The 18,116-nt window shown below is 45.6% G+C and overlaps 1 protein-coding gene across 1 annotated transcript in view; it reads left to right on the forward strand.

The window, feature by feature from the left end:
* PIK3C2B (phosphatidylinositol-4-phosphate 3-kinase catalytic subunit type 2 beta) overlaps positions 1–18,116 on the forward strand; it is a 60,125-nt gene that overhangs the window by 17,094 nt on the left and 24,915 nt on the right. Inside the window, exons 7-13 of the mRNA XM_081866302.1 lie at positions 653–716; positions 4,256–4,402; positions 5,378–5,411; positions 7,267–7,462; positions 10,876–10,998; positions 16,146–16,313; positions 17,236–17,347. Coding sequence (XP_081722428.1) covers positions 653–716; positions 4,256–4,402; positions 5,378–5,411; positions 7,267–7,462; positions 10,876–10,998; positions 16,146–16,313; positions 17,236–17,347 — 844 coding nt within the window. The remainder of the gene's footprint in view (positions 1–652; positions 717–4,255; positions 4,403–5,377; positions 5,412–7,266; positions 7,463–10,875; positions 10,999–16,145; positions 16,314–17,235; positions 17,348–18,116) is intronic.

Here is an 18,116-nt window from a genome sequence, read left to right on the forward strand (position 1 = left end):
TGAAAGGAGAATCTCCGGGTTCAAGCCCCACGTTGGGCAAAAGATTCCTGCATTGCAGGTGGTTGGACTAGATGACCCTCGTGGTCCCTTCCAACTCTGCAATTCTATGATTTTATGGAGTGGCAGCAGCAGCATACTTCGGGTGGCCTATGTAAAGCCAGTGCTTTTTTAAAGGGGGTACTCATGGGTACACAGTACCGGCACCTCTTTTTGTTGTTGTTAAAAAGTGTGGCACTTACTGTAACAGCTTCATGGTGAGTACTGGCACCCATTTTTCTAGGAAAAAAGCACTGTGCCCTCCCAAAACCCCCCAAAGTAAAACAAAAATAGACCCAGTGCTGAGTTCTTAATTTAGGCCTTCCATATTGAACTCCCTCCAACCTCTTGGGAGAGAGGGCCCTGGCTTAGTGGTAGAGCATGGCTTACATGCAGAAGGTCCCAAATTGAAGCCAAGCATCTCCAGGTAGGAATGGGAAAGTCTTCCATCTGAGAATCTCGGGAGACACTGCCAGTTTCTGAACTAGATGGACCAGTGGCTCTGGGCTGTTGCTTAAGAACTCTCCTTGACAGAGATCCGTTTCCTCCATACGTACCAGCCATGACTTGCTTCCTTTCTCTATGCCAAGCTGTCTCTTGTTGTTTCTTCCAATAGGCAGGCCTTGAGTCTCCTCTTCGATACCTTCCACAACGAGGTCGATGCATTCCTAGCCGTGGAGGTGAGAGGATAGCATTGGGGTTAATGTTGTGGTTAAACATACGTTGAACTATGCATATGGCTTTGGTGTGCTGCAAATGCCTCTGTGTCGGTGAATATTATTAGATGTAACCATTACACCTTTGGCATCTTCAAGCTATGAAATCCATCCATAAGGAAGCTTATGATAGGGAACCCAGTAACCCTCAACCACTTTCCCTGAGACACCCTGATCGCCAGTCTTCCCATCACTTTCCTCCTAGCTCGAACCATTGCCCCATGTTCTTTGAGCTACATCTCCAGTTCCTGGTCTTCTTCGGCAGCAGCAAGATAAGAAGCACGTAGCTTTGCACTTGCTTTCCCTGCACCCACTTTGGTATAAAACCCACCATATTGTTTGGCAATGAACAGTAGCGGCTGGTGGGGCAGAATAGACCCAGCTGTGTTGCGGAGCTGGCTTTCCAAAGGCTCCTGCCACTGTCGGTTAACAAGATGGAGGCTTGGCATGGTGTGGGCGCAGCAGTGGAGCCAATCTGATGTTTCTGGCACTGTGCCCACACTTTGACAAGCTCCCTGCCACCATACCCCTCTCCCTCTTGGTAAGTGGCAAGGGCATATGGATTAGGGAAGCCAGATCAGCATTGCTGCCCTGCTGGTGACTACTGCAATATAGCACCTGGTATGGACATCACAGGTACATTTGAAGATGCCAGATATAACAGACCATTGTATGATAGTATTTGTGAAAACACAGGCTAGGGTTAAATGACAATGCAAGTATTTTTCGACGCTGCAGTTTCCTCCAGGCCCTTCCCATTTCACTATGTTGCTCACATTGTTTCATTTCCTGCTTCAAGCTGATAAGGTGCTAGTTTGTTTTTTTACTGTTTTCGCTAGAGTGACGTTTGCTTTACAAAATAAATGCCCTGAACCTTGCTTCTCCCATCTCGTCTGACAGTCCACTGCTTGCTTGCTTTTCTTCCTCATTCCAGTCTTGAATCCTTCATGAGAGTCAAATTTCCCAACGTAAGGTGAGGGCTGCCAGCCACAAGTGTGCTTGGGACTACAGCCAAGAGGCGGATCTGCATAGCAGCCTTTGCTATCAGTGCAGAAAACAAACAGGGTGTAGTGAAGTGATCCCCAGGTTCTAATCTTGAAATTGTCAGCAGCTTTTAACAGCAAGTTCCTATCTACTGTTTGTTTCAGTTTCCCTTCCCTTGCGATAAATACAGTCAAAAACATACTTGTGAAGGTAGACAAAAAAGAAACCCAAGACGTTTTGAAGGTTAAATTTCTCATGACGGTAAAGGGATTCATATAGGGGGTTTTTCCCTATTTTGAAACCTCTACATTATCGAGCACTTAATGTAGAGGTTAGAAGGTGTGTTTTAGATCTTGGGAGTAGTGAATTTAGCGAAAGGAGAGGGGTAAGCAGGAGACTTTGACCACCTTCTAAATTGCCAACACTGAGGTTGCCAGCACTTTATAATTCCAAAAAATTATCAGGGATAGTGGATTCAAGTCCTAGCTTAGCTTTGTGAACTTAGCTGAGAGTGCAGGAACAATAATATATTCAACTGAGCAGCTAGAATTACCTTTAGACATCTCTCTTGTGTGATTGTCTGGTCCTTGCTAGTGATGAAGGTGAAGGGCTTTTTAGCAAACTGATTGGAACAAGAACTAGTTTGGTCCCTACCTGTGAAAGCACCCTCTTGCAGTCAGATCACCATGACTGAGGGCAGAAAGTATGTGTGTGAGAGAGAGTGTGTGAGAAAGAAACCATTCTCCTCCTTTCAAGAGGTGAGTCATAACAAAGCTATCTAGGAAATCTCAGCTGAATGGAATGTAGTTCACTAGTATGTAATCTTGAGGTGTGTGATGGATCCTGAAAATAACACATCTGAGAAATGAACAAGTTACTTGATCCTGTGGTTTTTGAGCAGGGAAAAGGAAAAGCTTTCTAGGTTCCAGTAGCTAGATTACTACTCTCTGAAGATTTTGCTCCCCCTGCATGGTCCTACATTATTTCTCCCTTTCTGCACATTTGTATGGAAATGTATGTCTGTGTATGTACTACCTGCAGCAGGGGTTGGCAAGGTTTATCTTGCCTGGGCCAGATCGGTCCTGCGGCGATCCCTTTGTGGGCCAGATTGCGCACCTGCCTGCCCGTGATTTCTGGTGCCAGCGCAGACGCGATTTCTGGTGCCGCGGAAGCGAGTCCTCGCGCTGCGCTGTGCTGGTTTAGCGCAGTGCTCAAGCAGGCAGCTCAATTCAGGGGCAGCTCATGGGCCAGTCAAATGACCTTCGTGGGCCGCTTCCGGCCCATGGGCCTTGGGTTGGTGACCCCTGACTTCCAGTGTCAGAGTCTGAATACCAATTGCTGGGCATAATAAGGGTTGCTGCTGTCTCACATCCTGCTTGCGAGCTTCCCATTGGTATTTGTTTGGTCACTGTGACAACAGGATGCTGATCCAGCCAGGCTCCTCTTTCTGGCCCTAACCCCACTATTCCACAAGCTTTTGCTAGAGCAATTGTCAGCATGGCATCCTTCCTTGCAAATGAAAAAAATGAAAAGTTACCGGTATGTGCAGAGAAGCTGGAAAACTGTAGGTCCATTCTTCTACATCCTCTATAGTGCTGACTGTTGACTCTTTTGCCCCTGCAAACCATATACTTCAGAGTCTTATCAATCCAATGGATTATAGAGCTTCATGTGCAACAAGCAACAGTGCCCCTTAGTGGCACTTCTACCTATTTGTTCCAAGGTTCCCAGGCTGAAATTACCGCATATTGTTGGAAGGAGCTGGTAATATCAAATGGCTTCATGGGTTCCAGGAAACTTGGTGTTGACATTAGGACAGTAGTTCCATCAAAGCAGGACTTTGGAATGGAATTCCAAGGTCCTATTACTTGTACCAGTGCATTAGGACATGCTTGAACACAACAGAGTAGCTGCTTTATTTCTCCAAAACCTATTATGTTGAAAGCCAATATTATGACGCAGAGCTGGTAGCCACAATACGGAAATGATGATGATAAAGACCCATTTGTCTTCCACTTTTATGACATTGGTTGAGTTTGGGGTAAAAGGAGCAGAAACAAGCTCTTTTGTGCTTTGTTGAGAAGCTCTCTAAGATCTGCTGGAGTTGGTAGGCTCCTTTTTATGTTCTCTTTGGTCAAATTCACACAAGGTGCTGGGATTTTACTGCAGAATAATCACCCAGTTTATGTCCAGAGAAGCCAGATTTAGTGATAAGGCAGTTAAGGAAGAGGTAGATAAATGAAGTAAATTTATGGTGGGGTTACTACTCTCATTCACCCTAGATCAGGGGTGGGGCACCTGTGCCCTCCAGATGTAGGGCTCCAACACCCATCACATCCAGCAAGCATGGCCAGTGGTCAGGGATGATGGAAGTTGTAGTCTAGCAACAGTTTAAGGGCTGCTGATTCCCACCCCATGCCCTGGAAGCTGGCTACACGCACAACTCTTTGAGGTGACACATTGTGTTTTGCTCTATGTTCTGTTGCCTTGAGACATGAGACTTTCAATTCTTCATCCAGGGAGACGTCCAAGTGAAGGCAGAACGAGTGATCCAGTCTGTCATGGCCATTTGCAATGCTCTGGCTGCTGTGGAGTCCCAGGAGATCACAGCAGCCCTGAATCAACTGCCACCCTGTCCATCTCGCATGCAGCCCAAAATCCAGAAGGTAAGAAGCAGGAGCTGGTGTCAGGAAGCAGCAATATTTAATCTGAGTGCCTAAGCTAAATATGAGAGAAAGAGGAGAATAGAATTATTTTAGCAGACTCTTCCATTTTCTAAAAAAACGTAGCTAAGAAAGGACAAAAAGTGCCCTTGTGACAACTTAGTTTTCACACTTGACACTAAAAAGCACATTTGAGATTCTCTTTTTTGCCATATGTGAATACTGTTAAGGCAAGATAGCTGTGGACAAAAATTCAAGTGTGAATTCTAGCCAGTGTAAAGTTTTTGCATTCACACTGTGCACTGACTTTGAGCACACTTGATTTAGCCTTGTGTGTTAATTTGACCTTGGACAGTTTTGTTGCTGATAAGCTTGCTGCGTCCAATATGGAGTGCATATTTTAAAATGCCCTCTTTCAGTACATTCTTGGGAGCTAGATCTGCCTTAAGTGCCATTACATTGGCTGGTGCTTTCCGTTGCAGCAAAAGGTAGAGCCTTTTCTGCAGTGGATCAGCTATTTGGAACTCCCTAGGTCCTTTGTTCTTTGTGTTTAGGGAACATTCAGAGACTTTTCCCTTTTCAGAAAGCTTTTTAATTACGTGGATGGATTTTCAATCAGTTTCATTTATTTATTTCTAAAAAAATAGTTCTTGAATTTCTCTTTGTTTTAATGGGCTTTGTGTGTATCTTCTGGAATTTTATTTTATTGGCGGCTTTTTAAATGTTTTTGATCGTAAGTCCATTTTTTAGCTTCTGGCCAGAAGCAAGGAACACACATTTTACAATAAAGCAATAAAGTGGTTAGAATTTTCCCCAAACCTGGGAAAACGTAGCTGCTATTCCCACAGTTGGATAGCTTGAATTGCTGGGAATGGAAACACATTGACATATGTTATATAAAGTGTTTGCTCAGAGTTGCTTGCATTTCAGTCTGATTTTCATAAAATATTTCTCTTCCGGTTTCTCTTTCCTGAGCAGGATCCAAAGGTTTTGGCCATGAGGGAAAACAGAGGTAATAATTTCTCTTCTCCTGTAGTTGCTATTGAATTCTGAAGGCTTTTTACTGTCCACTGTCTCCCAAGTGCACTTTTCCAATTATTGTATACTGTTATTTATTGAACAAATCATCATCAGCAGCAGCCCTTTGAATCTTCAGCTTAGACATCTTGAGTCCCTAGAGTTGCTATTCCATTAACCAGACTTTTCAGAGCAGGGTGGTTTCCTAGTAATAATGAAAATTCAGACCTGTTTTTCAAAAATATTGAAGCCCCAACTACACTAAAGACCTTGAGGGATTGTGCTTCGGGGTCAAAGTAAACATAATGTGGGAGATCCCTGAACAGGAACCTCTGCAATGATACAAAAAAAAAGTTGAAAGGAGGTGTAGAACCCTTTAGACCATGAGAGACATCCTTCCAGGCCATTTTACCAATGGAAAGTGATCCTCACTCACCCACTGACAAGCTACTGCTTGCAACACAAGGCAAAACCATACATTTGGCTATAACTTTTGATAGAATACAGATAATTGAACAAAGTTTGTTGCATTGCATTCTTCATTAAATTATCTTTCCACTGGTATATAATTTTATGGCATTACTCCAAAAGAAAGTGGTGTTACAAGCCATCAAACCTTGGAAATACACTTTTTCCAAAATGTTTCCACAGTTTTGGCCACTAGTGTAGAGACCTGTATGTTTTGGCCTGTGTGGCAAATGGTAGCTTTTGAGTTTTGTCCCGAGAAGAGGAAAGGGGTTTGTATCTGTAGACGACCTCCAAGATCTTTCCAAATCTGAAATTCTATTATCTGTGCTTGTCTTCTGGTATCCCTATCTTAATGGAGACAAAGGAACTTCAGGAGTAAAGGAATACACTTTAGGATAGAAGTGAGATTAAGTAACTTGTGTAGGAGCTACAAAGTGATGCATGCTGACTTCATCTGCAGTGCCTGTAGCCCTGCCAGTTGTACACCTGAGCTTTATAAATGTTTGCTTATAATCATTGATATACATGTATGTATGTATGTATAATTTATAGTTTATTGTTTAGATTTGTACTTCAGTCTAAATGCATTATTAAGGTGGCATAAAGTAAAAAATTAAAATGTTATTAAAATGAAATGTCACAAACACATATACACCAATATTTATTTGCCAAGTTAATCCAAATTCTGCTGCAAGAAAAACCAATTTCAGTAACCTGTATAAATTATGGTAATTAAGCAGCCTTTTTAAGAAAGCAAATCTCTTTCTACTGTAGCTGTAAAGGGAGTCATGTATGAATGGATGCATGCATGCAGTCGTGTAGAAGCCTGTGGGTAGGCTGAGCAAGATTTTGTGATGACCAGGAGGCAGGGCATCAATGCTTTGCAATAATAATAATAATAATAATAATAATAATAATAATAATAATAATAATAATTTATTTATTTTATTATTATTTATACCCCACCCATCTGGCTGGTTTTCCTCAGCCACTCTGGGCGGCTCCCAACAGAACACTAAAAACAGAATAGAACTTCAAACATTAAAAATTTCCCTAATAGCTGCTTGCTCACTTCAGATTAATAGAAGCAGAGTAAATTACGCAAAATAAGCAAATTTATGGAGCTATCTTAATATGTATAACCCACACAGGACTTTTCCTGGTGCCAAATGCTGGTTTCTTTTTGGAAAAGCTGCAGACTATGACAGCCCTGCAGAGACTATAGGAGTCATAGGGAATTTCCAGAAAGGGTTAGCAACTTTGAAGGTTGGAACTTGGCAGGCCTTCCTGTTGTCAGAGTGTCTGCCAAGCATATTTGATCTGTTTGGGCATATTTGTGAGTTTTCAAAGTGCTTCTTTCAATCTCTCCCCCCCCCCCATAGAGAAGGTTGTGGAAGCTTTGACGGCCTCCATCTTGGATCTGGTGGGGCTCTACTGCAACACATTCAATGCCGACTTCCAGACCGCGATTCACGGGAACCGAAAACATTGCCTCTCCCAAGAGGCCCGGCTTCTTTCCTGCCCCCTCTCCTTCACCGTCTATGCCACTCACCGCATACCCATAACCTGGGCGGCAAGGTAAGCAGCGACGTCTTTTCTCTGGCGCCAGGGAAGGACCGTCTGACACTTTGCGTTAGATCTTGGGATCAAGTGTGTGTACATACATAGCAGCCATAGTGGGGGCATTGTACGTATTTGGATCAGGACTATAGAGCTGTACAAAGGTGCAACTCCATTTTCCTGATTTATACACAGATATCCCTGAAGTTTCTGCTTCCACAGCACACAGATGGTTATTATGCGTTGAAGCACCCCTGAACTAGTTGTGTCACCCTGGTCAGAAACACATATTGACCTGGCAGGTTCACTTGACACATATTGACCAGGCAGGTTCACAGTAAGCCAAGCTATGATGGGACAGTGCAACTGTGTTGGCTTCTAGGGAGGAAATTTCGGCTGTTTTGCTCTTCCATAGTCCTTTTCACTCAGCACGGCGTGGCAGCTAAACCAAGGTTTGGCTTAGTGTGTCATTGGAACCTGAGATTGTGGTTAAGCTTTACAGCACGTGGTTAAGGGGGAGAGAGCTTTAACTATGACAACACACTAAACCAAACCTTGGCTTAGCTGCTGAGCTAAAAAGACAAGCAAAGAGCAAAGCAATTGTCCGGTCCTCCATGGGAGTTCACACATTCATCCTAAGTCATGGCTTGGGCTCAGCATTACGTGTGAACACAGCCATGCTGTTTATCTTAACCATTTCATGACTTCCTGGTTATATTTCAGATTCCGTTTGGCTGCCCGAGGTCACCATCAGTGGGGAGAAATTGTTTCAACCTTTACTGGCTAAATGAAGCCAATTTGCCATTTAAATCCAAGTTGCCGTAAGATCAGCTTCATGGATTCAGTGTCGCATATTCCCGGCCCCTTGCTCCCCCAATTCTGACAAGTCCTTAGAAATCAGGCTGGTAGGGATTTAAGCAAACACAACATTTTGTACTCAACGCATTTCCCCTCGGAAGAATGAGGCTGACTAGCTGAGGTCAGAAGACTAGAGGAAAGCTTGCCTATAAGGGAGTTAGCTGATCTGACTCTTGTTCAGGGCTGTTTTTGGAGGCTCCCTGGAATGCTCTGGGAGAATCCTTTGGTCTCGGCACCCCGCCTCCCTGGCTCGGTCCTACAGACAGTGACAGATGGCTGCTTCTCAGCCTGGGCTCTTGCCCCTTCAGCCAATGACTGAGTGGAAGGGAATCGCTTAATGGATATAGGGACAATAGGAAGTCTGGGCAGGGAGGGGACATTCCTTTGTAAGCAGCCTTTTGCTTGTGTGTTTGTGTTTCTCTAAAGGCACGGAGGCAGTGCCTGGGAGGTGCCCCTTGGTAATCCACATCCCCTCAGCAGACACATGCAAGTGGGGTGGGGGTGGGGAGGGTCGGGGTTGGGGAAGTGATGGCAACATTAGCCGCCGCCCCTCCAGGGACCTCTTGCCTTTGTACCATCCTTAATGTATTCCAATGAGTGACTCTGAACAAAGGCAGTAGCCTGGGAAATCCAGGCCTGTCTTGACCTTCGTTGCCCCGCAGCCCTCCCTGCATCATCGCTTGGCACCTGTCACATGGCCGGTCTTTCTGACAAGAGCGCCATGTGATGGCATTCTCCGTGGCGTATGTCAATCCAGCTGGCTGGGAAGGAAGTTGGGAGAGTGTCTCTGAAAAGAGCACAGCCTGAGGAAAAGACTCTAGGCTTGGCTTGTTGGGGTGTGTGTGTGACAACTGCCAGCTTCTAGCCCCCTCTCCCTCAGCCAACAGCTGGAAATGGATTGAGTTCTGCCATTGAGTAGCCAAAAGGGTTTCTGCTCAAATTTGGGTCCGGTTTGTGGGAGTTAAGTCAGGGTTAAGAAACCGTCTGATTTGAAATTGCAGCCCTGTCTGCGACCTTGGAGGATAGGCTGTTGATGGCTACTAACCACAGTAGCTGTTTTCTACCTCTGCTGTCAGAGGCTGTGGGGCTCTGAATACTATATGCTGGAAATTGTAGGTGGAGAGAGTGCTGCTGCAATTGGGTCCTGTTTGCAGACTTCCCTTGGGCTTCTGGTTGACCACTGTGAGAACAGGATGCTAAGCTAGGTAGGCCTCTGGCCTGGTCCAGCAAGCTTTTCTTATGACCAGAGTTTTAAGAAGAACATGGTTGGCACAACCCTCTTTTCATAGCCCTATTGTTGCTTGTTGTCACGGGGAAGGGGCGCCTAGAATCAGTCTGTGGACGCAGGGCATTGACTCTAAGCTTGTAAATGTATAGGTGTATAGAAATCTAATGATTTCTGCTGTGGCAAAAACATAGAAGAGGAAGTTATTAATTAGCCATTGTTTTATTTTAGTATTTTAACATTTTAATGACTGTTCTTTTTGAAGACCGCCCTGGAAAGGTGGAAAAACACAAAAAATAATTCAACCATTTCACTCAAGCATCTTAGTAAGCTATGTAAGTGAAGCTGACAGTATTTTGAACAGTGGGTTAAAATACCAGCATTTTTGCCTTGTGTCTGTCTGCTGGGCATATTTTATATCTGTGCAATGCAGCAAGAACAAGAATATTTCTGGCATGTGGGAAATAAGCATGACACTCGGTAATGTACATATTGACTATTGTTTTATAACATCTGGTGTTATAAAAGGTCCTTGCCCCAAGTGGCATACAATCTAGAAAGCAACACCAGAATAACAGCAGAGGAAGGAAAGGGGAGTGGAGGTAAACAGGGGAAAGAACATGTGAATATTGCAGTTGCAATACTGAATAGGGTATTGAGGATTCAAGGATTGCATTAAGGAGGTTCGTGGGAAAATGTATTTATGTTTTGAATATCCCCCAAGGCTCTTTCCAACCCCAAGGCTCAAAGGTGGTTAACTGTAGACTGAAACGCAAACATAAAATGTCCTGTAAAAATGCTGCTGAAGCAAACAAAGCAGCACAGATTGTAACCCTGTCCCAGTCTCTCTCCATCTCCCCAGCCCCTCAAAACTGAGCTGAAATAAAAGATCTAGCAAGGCTTCTGGCCTTGATGAGTCTCAAGGGGCAGACGAGAAGTTTTGTAGTTGGGGGTCATCTACTGAGTCAGGATGCCTCTAATCGAATGGACAAGATTTGTGCCTATCAACCAGACTGGAACCATCTGGGGTTTGCCTGCCGTTCATTCATTCTCCTTTGTGTGAGGGCTGGGGGGGGGGGAGCCGGGGAGGACTAGGTGGGGCTGTTCCAAGCTTCAGATTAAAACAGATTCTCACCAGTGACTCAGCTGCTGAGTTTGAAATAAATCAAGTCAAAGTATTTATTTCATGGGTTCCTCCTGTTTGCTATTCGACTGCAGCTAAGAATTGGAGCAGGCTGCTTCCTCTCAGCCCCTGCCTCCAGTCTTTCGGAGATTAAGGCCTTTTCTTTCTGCTCTGCGAGATAACAAAAATTTACCCATCTCTCCCCGCCTTTTTTTTTTTTTACAGCTATGAAGATTTCTATCTCTCCTGCTCACTCAGCCATGGTGGCAAAGAGCTCTGCAGCCCCTTGCAAACCCGAAAAGCTCATGTGTACAAGTACCTCTTCCATCTCATCATCTGGGACCAGCAGTAAGGCACCCCCCCCCACCTGCCCTTCCCTGTCTGTGTTGAGAAGGGTATAAAGGAAAGGGTGGGAAAGCGGCTGGGGAAGGGCGATCTCATGTGCTTTTAATGCAAGTTGATAAGGGAGGTGGATGAGAAATAATTCTCCTCTGCTTGTAGCTACATAGCTTTGCAGGCAAAAAGTCCCAGTTTCGATCTACAGAGTGAAGAAGCCGTGTACGGCGAGGGGGGTTCTTAATCTATTGCTTACTTTTAATTTCTCTGCTCAACATCAGCCTACCCCACCCAACAAGGCTTCAAGCCCCATGAGGAAGACGTAATGTGTGTGTGTGTGTGTGTGTGTGTGTGTGTGTGTGAATGGAGTGAGGTATGGCCCACAGGTCCCCCATCCCTGCTGTAAAGCAACATGTGTATTATAAATTACCGTAGTAATGTAAAACAGTGATCCCTAAAAAGCATGCAGCAGCTATCAGCAGTAAAGCAGGGCTACCACTCTGTGTGGTTGTGTATGTGTAGTTTGGCCTTCCCGTCTTACAGTGCTGGTTTTCCAAGGTGCGTCTCCTGGCAAGCGCCGTAATGTCTGCAGAGGAGAGATGCAGGTCCGTAAGGCAACAAAGGGACAAGCGACAGGCACATGCCAGGGAACTAGGACTGCCTGTGGCTTTTGGCGCATGTCCACTGGGTCTCCTCTTCGATCTTCACGGGGGCTTCCTGGGGAGACAGATAGTGGGAAAGCAGCCAGCTCGTCTGCTGTGTAAAGCGTGACTCGGTCCCTCGCTGCTTTTGTGACTCCACAGAATAGGCCCCGCATGCCTGGACAATTTCCTCCCACAGGCAGAAGTCTGAATCTGAGAACATGGCAAAATAACTTCCGATGGGTGTAGAATTGCAGAGGAGTGGGAGCGGGCGTCATCTCCCAAGACCTCGTTGCTATACACTGTGCAGTTGCTGAAGGGGAAGGGAACTTGATCCTAAAATAGCCTGGGCAGCAGGAAGGCTGCTGGCCATCCCCCTCTCCACTGAGGTCCAGTAACATTTGACGTTTTTTCTAGGCCAGCAAGAGGAGATGGGGGTGGAGGTGGGAAATAGATAATTTTAGAAGCTGCCTGTCCTGCAGAAGGACGCACAGTGAAGCTACATGGAGAGTGTTGCCTCAGCTCCGCTCAGTGTGAGTGCTTTATTCAGTGGATGAGCCCCAGGATGGGAACAGCCCAAATGAGGAGCCCGCCATGTAGCAGTTTTCCTGCTGGCCCTTAGCTGCACAAAGGGCTTCCAGGCATGTGCAGCACCCTTGGACTGCCTCTGGGCGGGTATCAGGCCGCGCTGATCTGGCACACTCCCCAGCTTTGCTAACACTACAGGATCGACTCAGGGGACTGGCTGGTGGTCCTTCCTGTTAAGATGGCTGAATAGAAAGGGGAAACCCCCTTGGACAAGGTTAGTGCTCATGTGCCTCCCCCAGCTCCTCCCAGGAAAGCTCCAGATGGAAATGGGCGATGCAGGGCGGTTGCACTCCCTCTTGCAACCGGAGACGTCCTCGCACAGCTTCCTCTGAAGCCGGCCTCACTGTATCTCCAAAGCCTGCTTTTTAAAAAACAGAAACCCCCACAGCACAACCCTGGAGCATATGAAATGTTTAATAAAGCATTTCTGAACACATGCAGTGTGTCATTTCCTCAGCATTTAGTAATGAGCATGTCAATTATTTGAGGGGAAGCCTTTTGGAAAGAAGGTGTTTTCCTAATCTTTATACAGCACTGAGAAAACCTTGGGTATTTTATTAAGAGTAGTGGTAGTTGTGGGTGATTAATGTATGACTTCCAAATATGCTTGAGCCCCAATATCACTCATTTCCAAGAGTGGCAAGCCTGTGTGGTTCATTAGCCAGATGTTGGATTTTTTAAGCTGGGTCACCTTGCTTCAACTCCCTGTTCAGCCATGGACTTCACCGCGTAATCCTAATCAAGTTACTGCCAGTAAAGCTAAAATAGTGATTTGTGAGGACTAATAAGGGAGCCTTCACTGTAAAGGTCCTGCCCTTTATGATGAGCTAGAACAACCTCCTTCAACCTGGTGTCTCTCTTCGAGGTGAGTCTGGTGGCAGTTATATTCCAAAACATCTGGAGGGCATCAGGTTGGGGAAGGCTGAACTAGAATATCAGGGTGCAGGAGTGTGAAGGAAGATAAGCACATTTGTTTCAAGGACTCTTGGGAAGCAGCTTTTAATCTCTGTATCCAGGCAGTGGCCTGAAGTTATGAATTTTAGGAATCTATAACATATACCTGCCAACTCAGGTACCTATCCTTGGTCATAGATATATGTATCAGTATATTTAAGATGTGGCATCTCCTTCATTAGAGTCTCTTAAGCAGAGGCTTGGTGGCCAGTTATCCAAGATGTGTAGGAGCTGATTTCCAGCATCAACAGTGGGTTGAAGTGGATCACCTGAGAGGGAGCCCTTTCAACTTTGATTCTATGCAATGTCTAGGGAGGAAAGTCTGCACCCTAACACTGAACATGTTAAAACAAAATAAAAAAATTCCTTCCAGTAGCACCTTAAAGACCAACTAAGTTAGTTCTTGGTATGAGCTTTCGTGTGCATGCACACTTCTTCAGATACACTGAAACAGAAGTCACCAGACCCTTCTATATAGTGAGAAGGTGGGGAGGGGTATTACTCAGAAGGGTGGTGGGATTGGGTGATTGGCAGATAGCTGTGATGAGCCTGTTGACGACTCTTAACGACTGCAATAGGTCTTACAGGAAAAAGCAAGGGGTGAGAAGGTGAAAAATGGCTTTGTCATGTATAATGAGATAAGAATCCAATGTCTTTGTTCAGACCAGGTCTCTCCATGGTTTTAAGTTTGGTAATAAGTTGCAATTCAGCAGCTTCTCTTTCCAGTCTATTTCTGAATAGACTGAACATGTTTGTAGTGTCATGGTGTGTAGTTCTTATCCAGTGGGATGCGGGTGGCACTGTGGTCTAAACCACTGAGCCTCTTGGGCTTACCAATCGCAAGATTGGCAGTTCAAATCCCCGCAATGAGGTGAGCTCCCGTTGCTCTGTCCCAGCTCCTGCCAGCCTAGCAGCTCAAAAGCACACCAGTATAAGTAGATAAATAGGTACCGCTGCGGCGGGAAGGTAAATGGTGTTTCCGTGCTCTCTGGCTTCCGTCAGGGTGTCCTGTTGTGCCAGAAGCGGTTTAGTCATTCTGGCACATGACCCGGAAAGCTGTCTGTGGACAAATGCCGACTCCCTCGACCTGAAAGCGAGATGAGTGTCGCACCCCATAGTTACCTTTGACTGGACTTAACTGTCCAGGGGTCCTTTACCTTTTTACCTTTTAGTTCCTGTCCTTTCACTGAACTGCAGCTTCTCAATGATCCCTGATCACCACTTTGTAATTTTCCGTCTGTATCTCTGATCTTCAAGAAGGGAGGTCTTTGGCTCTGCTTATCTTTCCCCTTTTCCCTTTGTTCCGATGAGAAGGACCAGCCTACTTCTTTCTCCTGCCAGGAGTGACTTGAGCCAGAAGCTTATGTGTCATGCAGTGCATTTTTTTTTAATTTCCATTGCTGCATAGCAGGGCTTCAGATGCTGAGCGTTAGAGCAGTGATAGTCTTTCAACATGACCTATTTCTCCTTTGGCTGCAGCTACAGTCTGAAGCTTCTCCAGAGGAATAATAATAATATGAGCTTGGGTGGTGGTTGTGCTGTGTATGTCCTGGACGTGTATCCTACTTTCCTTCCTTGCTGCATTTTTGTGGAGAGAAATGAAATGCAGAAATACAACACATATAGGCTAAGCCACACAACTGGAGAAAAGTTAGAGATGGACGAGAAAAGAGCAGCAGGAGGATTTGTTAACAGCCGAAGCCTGTAGGGCAAGTTGGGCAGTTTGAGCAGGTCTTCTTCAAAGTGGTGGGTCCCCTCCTATGCCATTGGGTGCCCTGATGGTTAAAAGGGGGCTTGGGGCACCAGTGAGCCCTTCTGAGGCACTGGGGTTTGCCCAACCAGATGAGGACCCCACATGCTGATACTCAGCCTCCTATAGGACATGGAATCATAGAATTGCAGAGTTGGAAGGGACCCTAAGGGTCATCTAGTCCAACACCCTGCAATGCAGGAATCTTTTGCCCACCGTGGGGCTCGAAGCCACGACCCTGAGATTAAGAGTCTCTTCTGACTGAGCTATACTGCAGATTTAAAGCAGGCTTAATAGTAATTTTCTTTCTCCAGGCAATCCTGGGATATTTCCGCACCCTCCCCAAACAATATCCCTTGAGATGCAGCTTGTTGGACATAACGTTCCTTGAAATCCAGTTGTGCTTCATTGTTCCCACGTTCCCACTCTTGACTGCCTCAGAGCCTTGAGGTGCTGCTTATCTTTTAAACCCAGACAGAGAAAACGAATGTTGATGGCGGCACACTAGGCCCGGTGTCCCTATAGCTGTAGGATTAAGGCAGTAGAAACAGGTTTCCTTGTGGAAAAGAGATAACAAAACGACACATTTACACAAGTCGTGCTCTCTTTGTATCTTTCATTTATGTACGGTATGTGTGAGTCTGCATGCACACACACATGGATCCAATTCTGAGCAGTGATTTATTGTGTTTGTCATACATCTGGATGCTTTGCATTTTTATTTTTATTTTTTGCAATTGGGCCTTGCATGCAAATGCAAGCGAGGGAAAGGAGGAAAGAAGCACTGGCTCAAAACTGGCTGAAGTGCACAACCTTCCTACAGGGTGAAACAAGGTCTTATGTGGCCGAATATTAGCAAGTGCTGGATTTATGCCAGGAATACACTTGATTCAGCCACTGATGTTTGGCACTGTCTTTCAGTGTCTGCTCAGAACCAGTCAAATGGAAACCATCGTCACTTACCTCACAGCAAATGGCATAATTCCACCGCCCCCTCCTCAAAGACTAACCATGCAGCAGCACAGCCTTCTCCAGCCTGATGCCCTACAGATGTTTTGGGGCTGCAACTCCCAGTAGCCCCAGCAAGTACATGTGCAATACATCTGGAAGGTACCAAGTTGTTGAAGGCTGCGCTGTGGTGTAAGTTATTTTATTAGATAGTTGCTTCTTCGAGGGAAATGGATGTTAAGCTGTTGTTCTTGCTCATTGGCTTCTACTTCTTCCAGAATCTGCTTCCCGGTCCAAGTGAATCGCCTCCCGCGAGAGACTCTCCTGACAGCCACGCTCTATGCCATTCCAGTCCCGCCTCCCGGGAGTTCTTCCGAGACCAACAAGCAGCGCCGTGTCCCAGAGGTTTTGGGCTGGGTCACCACACCGCTCTTCAACTTCCGGCAGTACGTGTGCCTGCTTCTGTGTGGGAGAGTAGCTCGGGAGAGAATAAGCAGTGTAGCTTTCCGGGACATCTGTTTGGGATGCATTCCAAAGGGGCAGGCCGTGTCAGCCTGTTAGATCAAATGCAAAAGAAGAGTCTTTTGTCAAGTAGCGGCCACTTCATCAGTTGCATGAAGCGTTGTCCTCAGCTGACAAGGGACATATGCACACATATCCAGATATGCTGGTGCAAGTGGGGGAAATGGCACATGGTGAGGCCAAAATGGCGCAAAAGTCCCTGAACTGCAACAGGCACAGTCTGCCATTACTGAACAAGGCATGAGTTGATCACAATCGTCATCTAACAGCAGCAGTAGCTTCCTAGTCAGTCGTCCTAGTCAATTTCTGTTCTTTTCCAATTTCACATGTGTAGCGTAGTGGGAGAGGAAACCCTGGCCTTGATTAAGTCTTCAGTGAATAGAATCAGATTTGCAGACCATAAGTGACCCAGGGGATTGAATAGAGTTGTGGGCTATTACATGCTTGGTGCTTAAGGTCACTTTGTTCCTAATAGCCCCTTTTAAGAAAAAGGCAACTGCTCAGGAAAGCAGGCCAGCAAAAGGGTCTTGAGTGGTCATGTGAGCAGGATCACATAGTGGCTAGAGAGAGAGAAATTCAGGAGCTGACCCTCCCTAATTTGTAGAGAGAGGTCCTAAGAGGAGCAATTCAGGGTTCGTCAGTCCAGCCATCTTCTTCCAGACAGTGGTAACATTGCTAAGGAATGGAGTGTGGTAACAGAAAATAGCCCCAATGTTCTGTGGGGTGATTTACTTTGATAATTGGTTTTTTGTTGGCACTGCTTTTGCTCACCAGGTCTTCTTAACTACTACTAGAGCCTGAATCTGGTGCTAATGTCTGTTTTCTTCTGCGTGTGCATCCGTGCAGGGTCCTGACCTGTGGACGGAAGCTCCTGGGTTTGTGGCCAGCAACTCAAGACCCGTCTAGTGCCAGGTCAAGTGCTCCCAACTTCAACCAGCCTGACAGTGTTATTCTGCAGGTGAGTCTCTTTCTTGGGCTCTGTCACCACACACAGACAACCCTAATGTACTTTGTTTGTGGCTCTTATTGTTTGCCTCTTGAGAGTGGGGATCCAGCAGTAGTCTCCGAATGGTTCAGCTTAAGTTCTTATTCCACTATGTGCTGGACTTAGTATCAGGTCAGGGCTATATTGATTTATCCACCCATCCAAGCAATGGCAAAATAATTGGGGCTAGTCCCAACCCACTGAGAGTGGCACAATATTGTGTCCCTACATAAGAGATTGAGAAGGGGAATAGACTGAGTACATAGCGGTAGGAGTGGTGGCAGGAATCTCACTGTTTTCTGAACAGAGGGAGACAGGCACTCCACTATTGGAAAAGGGGGGTGTTTAGTTGTTTTTAAGGTGATTGCATTGCAGGAGATTGCTATGGGGAGTCAGTAGCCTTGCTGGTATAAGTTTTTAATGTTTGATATTTTATTGTGTTTTTAATATTCTGTTGGGAGCCACCCAGAGTGGCTGGGGAAACCCAGCCAGATGGGCGGGGTATTACTATTATTATTATTATTATTATTATTATTCATTCTCTGTTGAAGGGAGGGTTCATGTACTGAAGCACTACAGCAATGGCAACTCAGCCTTATATATTTAAAACAACATATAATCCTTTGAAAACATTCATAAAATGGTACAAACATGAAGGAAGAAGGCACATCTTATTAGCTGTGGTGTAATGGCCACTTCAAGTCACAGTTGTTAGTTGCTGCGAGGGGGATAAATGACACTT

This window comes from Podarcis erhardii (genome assembly GCF_964252035.2).
Source record: "Podarcis erhardii genome assembly, chromosome: 6".
NCBI lineage: Eukaryota > Metazoa > Chordata > Lepidosauria > Squamata > Lacertidae > Podarcis > Podarcis erhardii.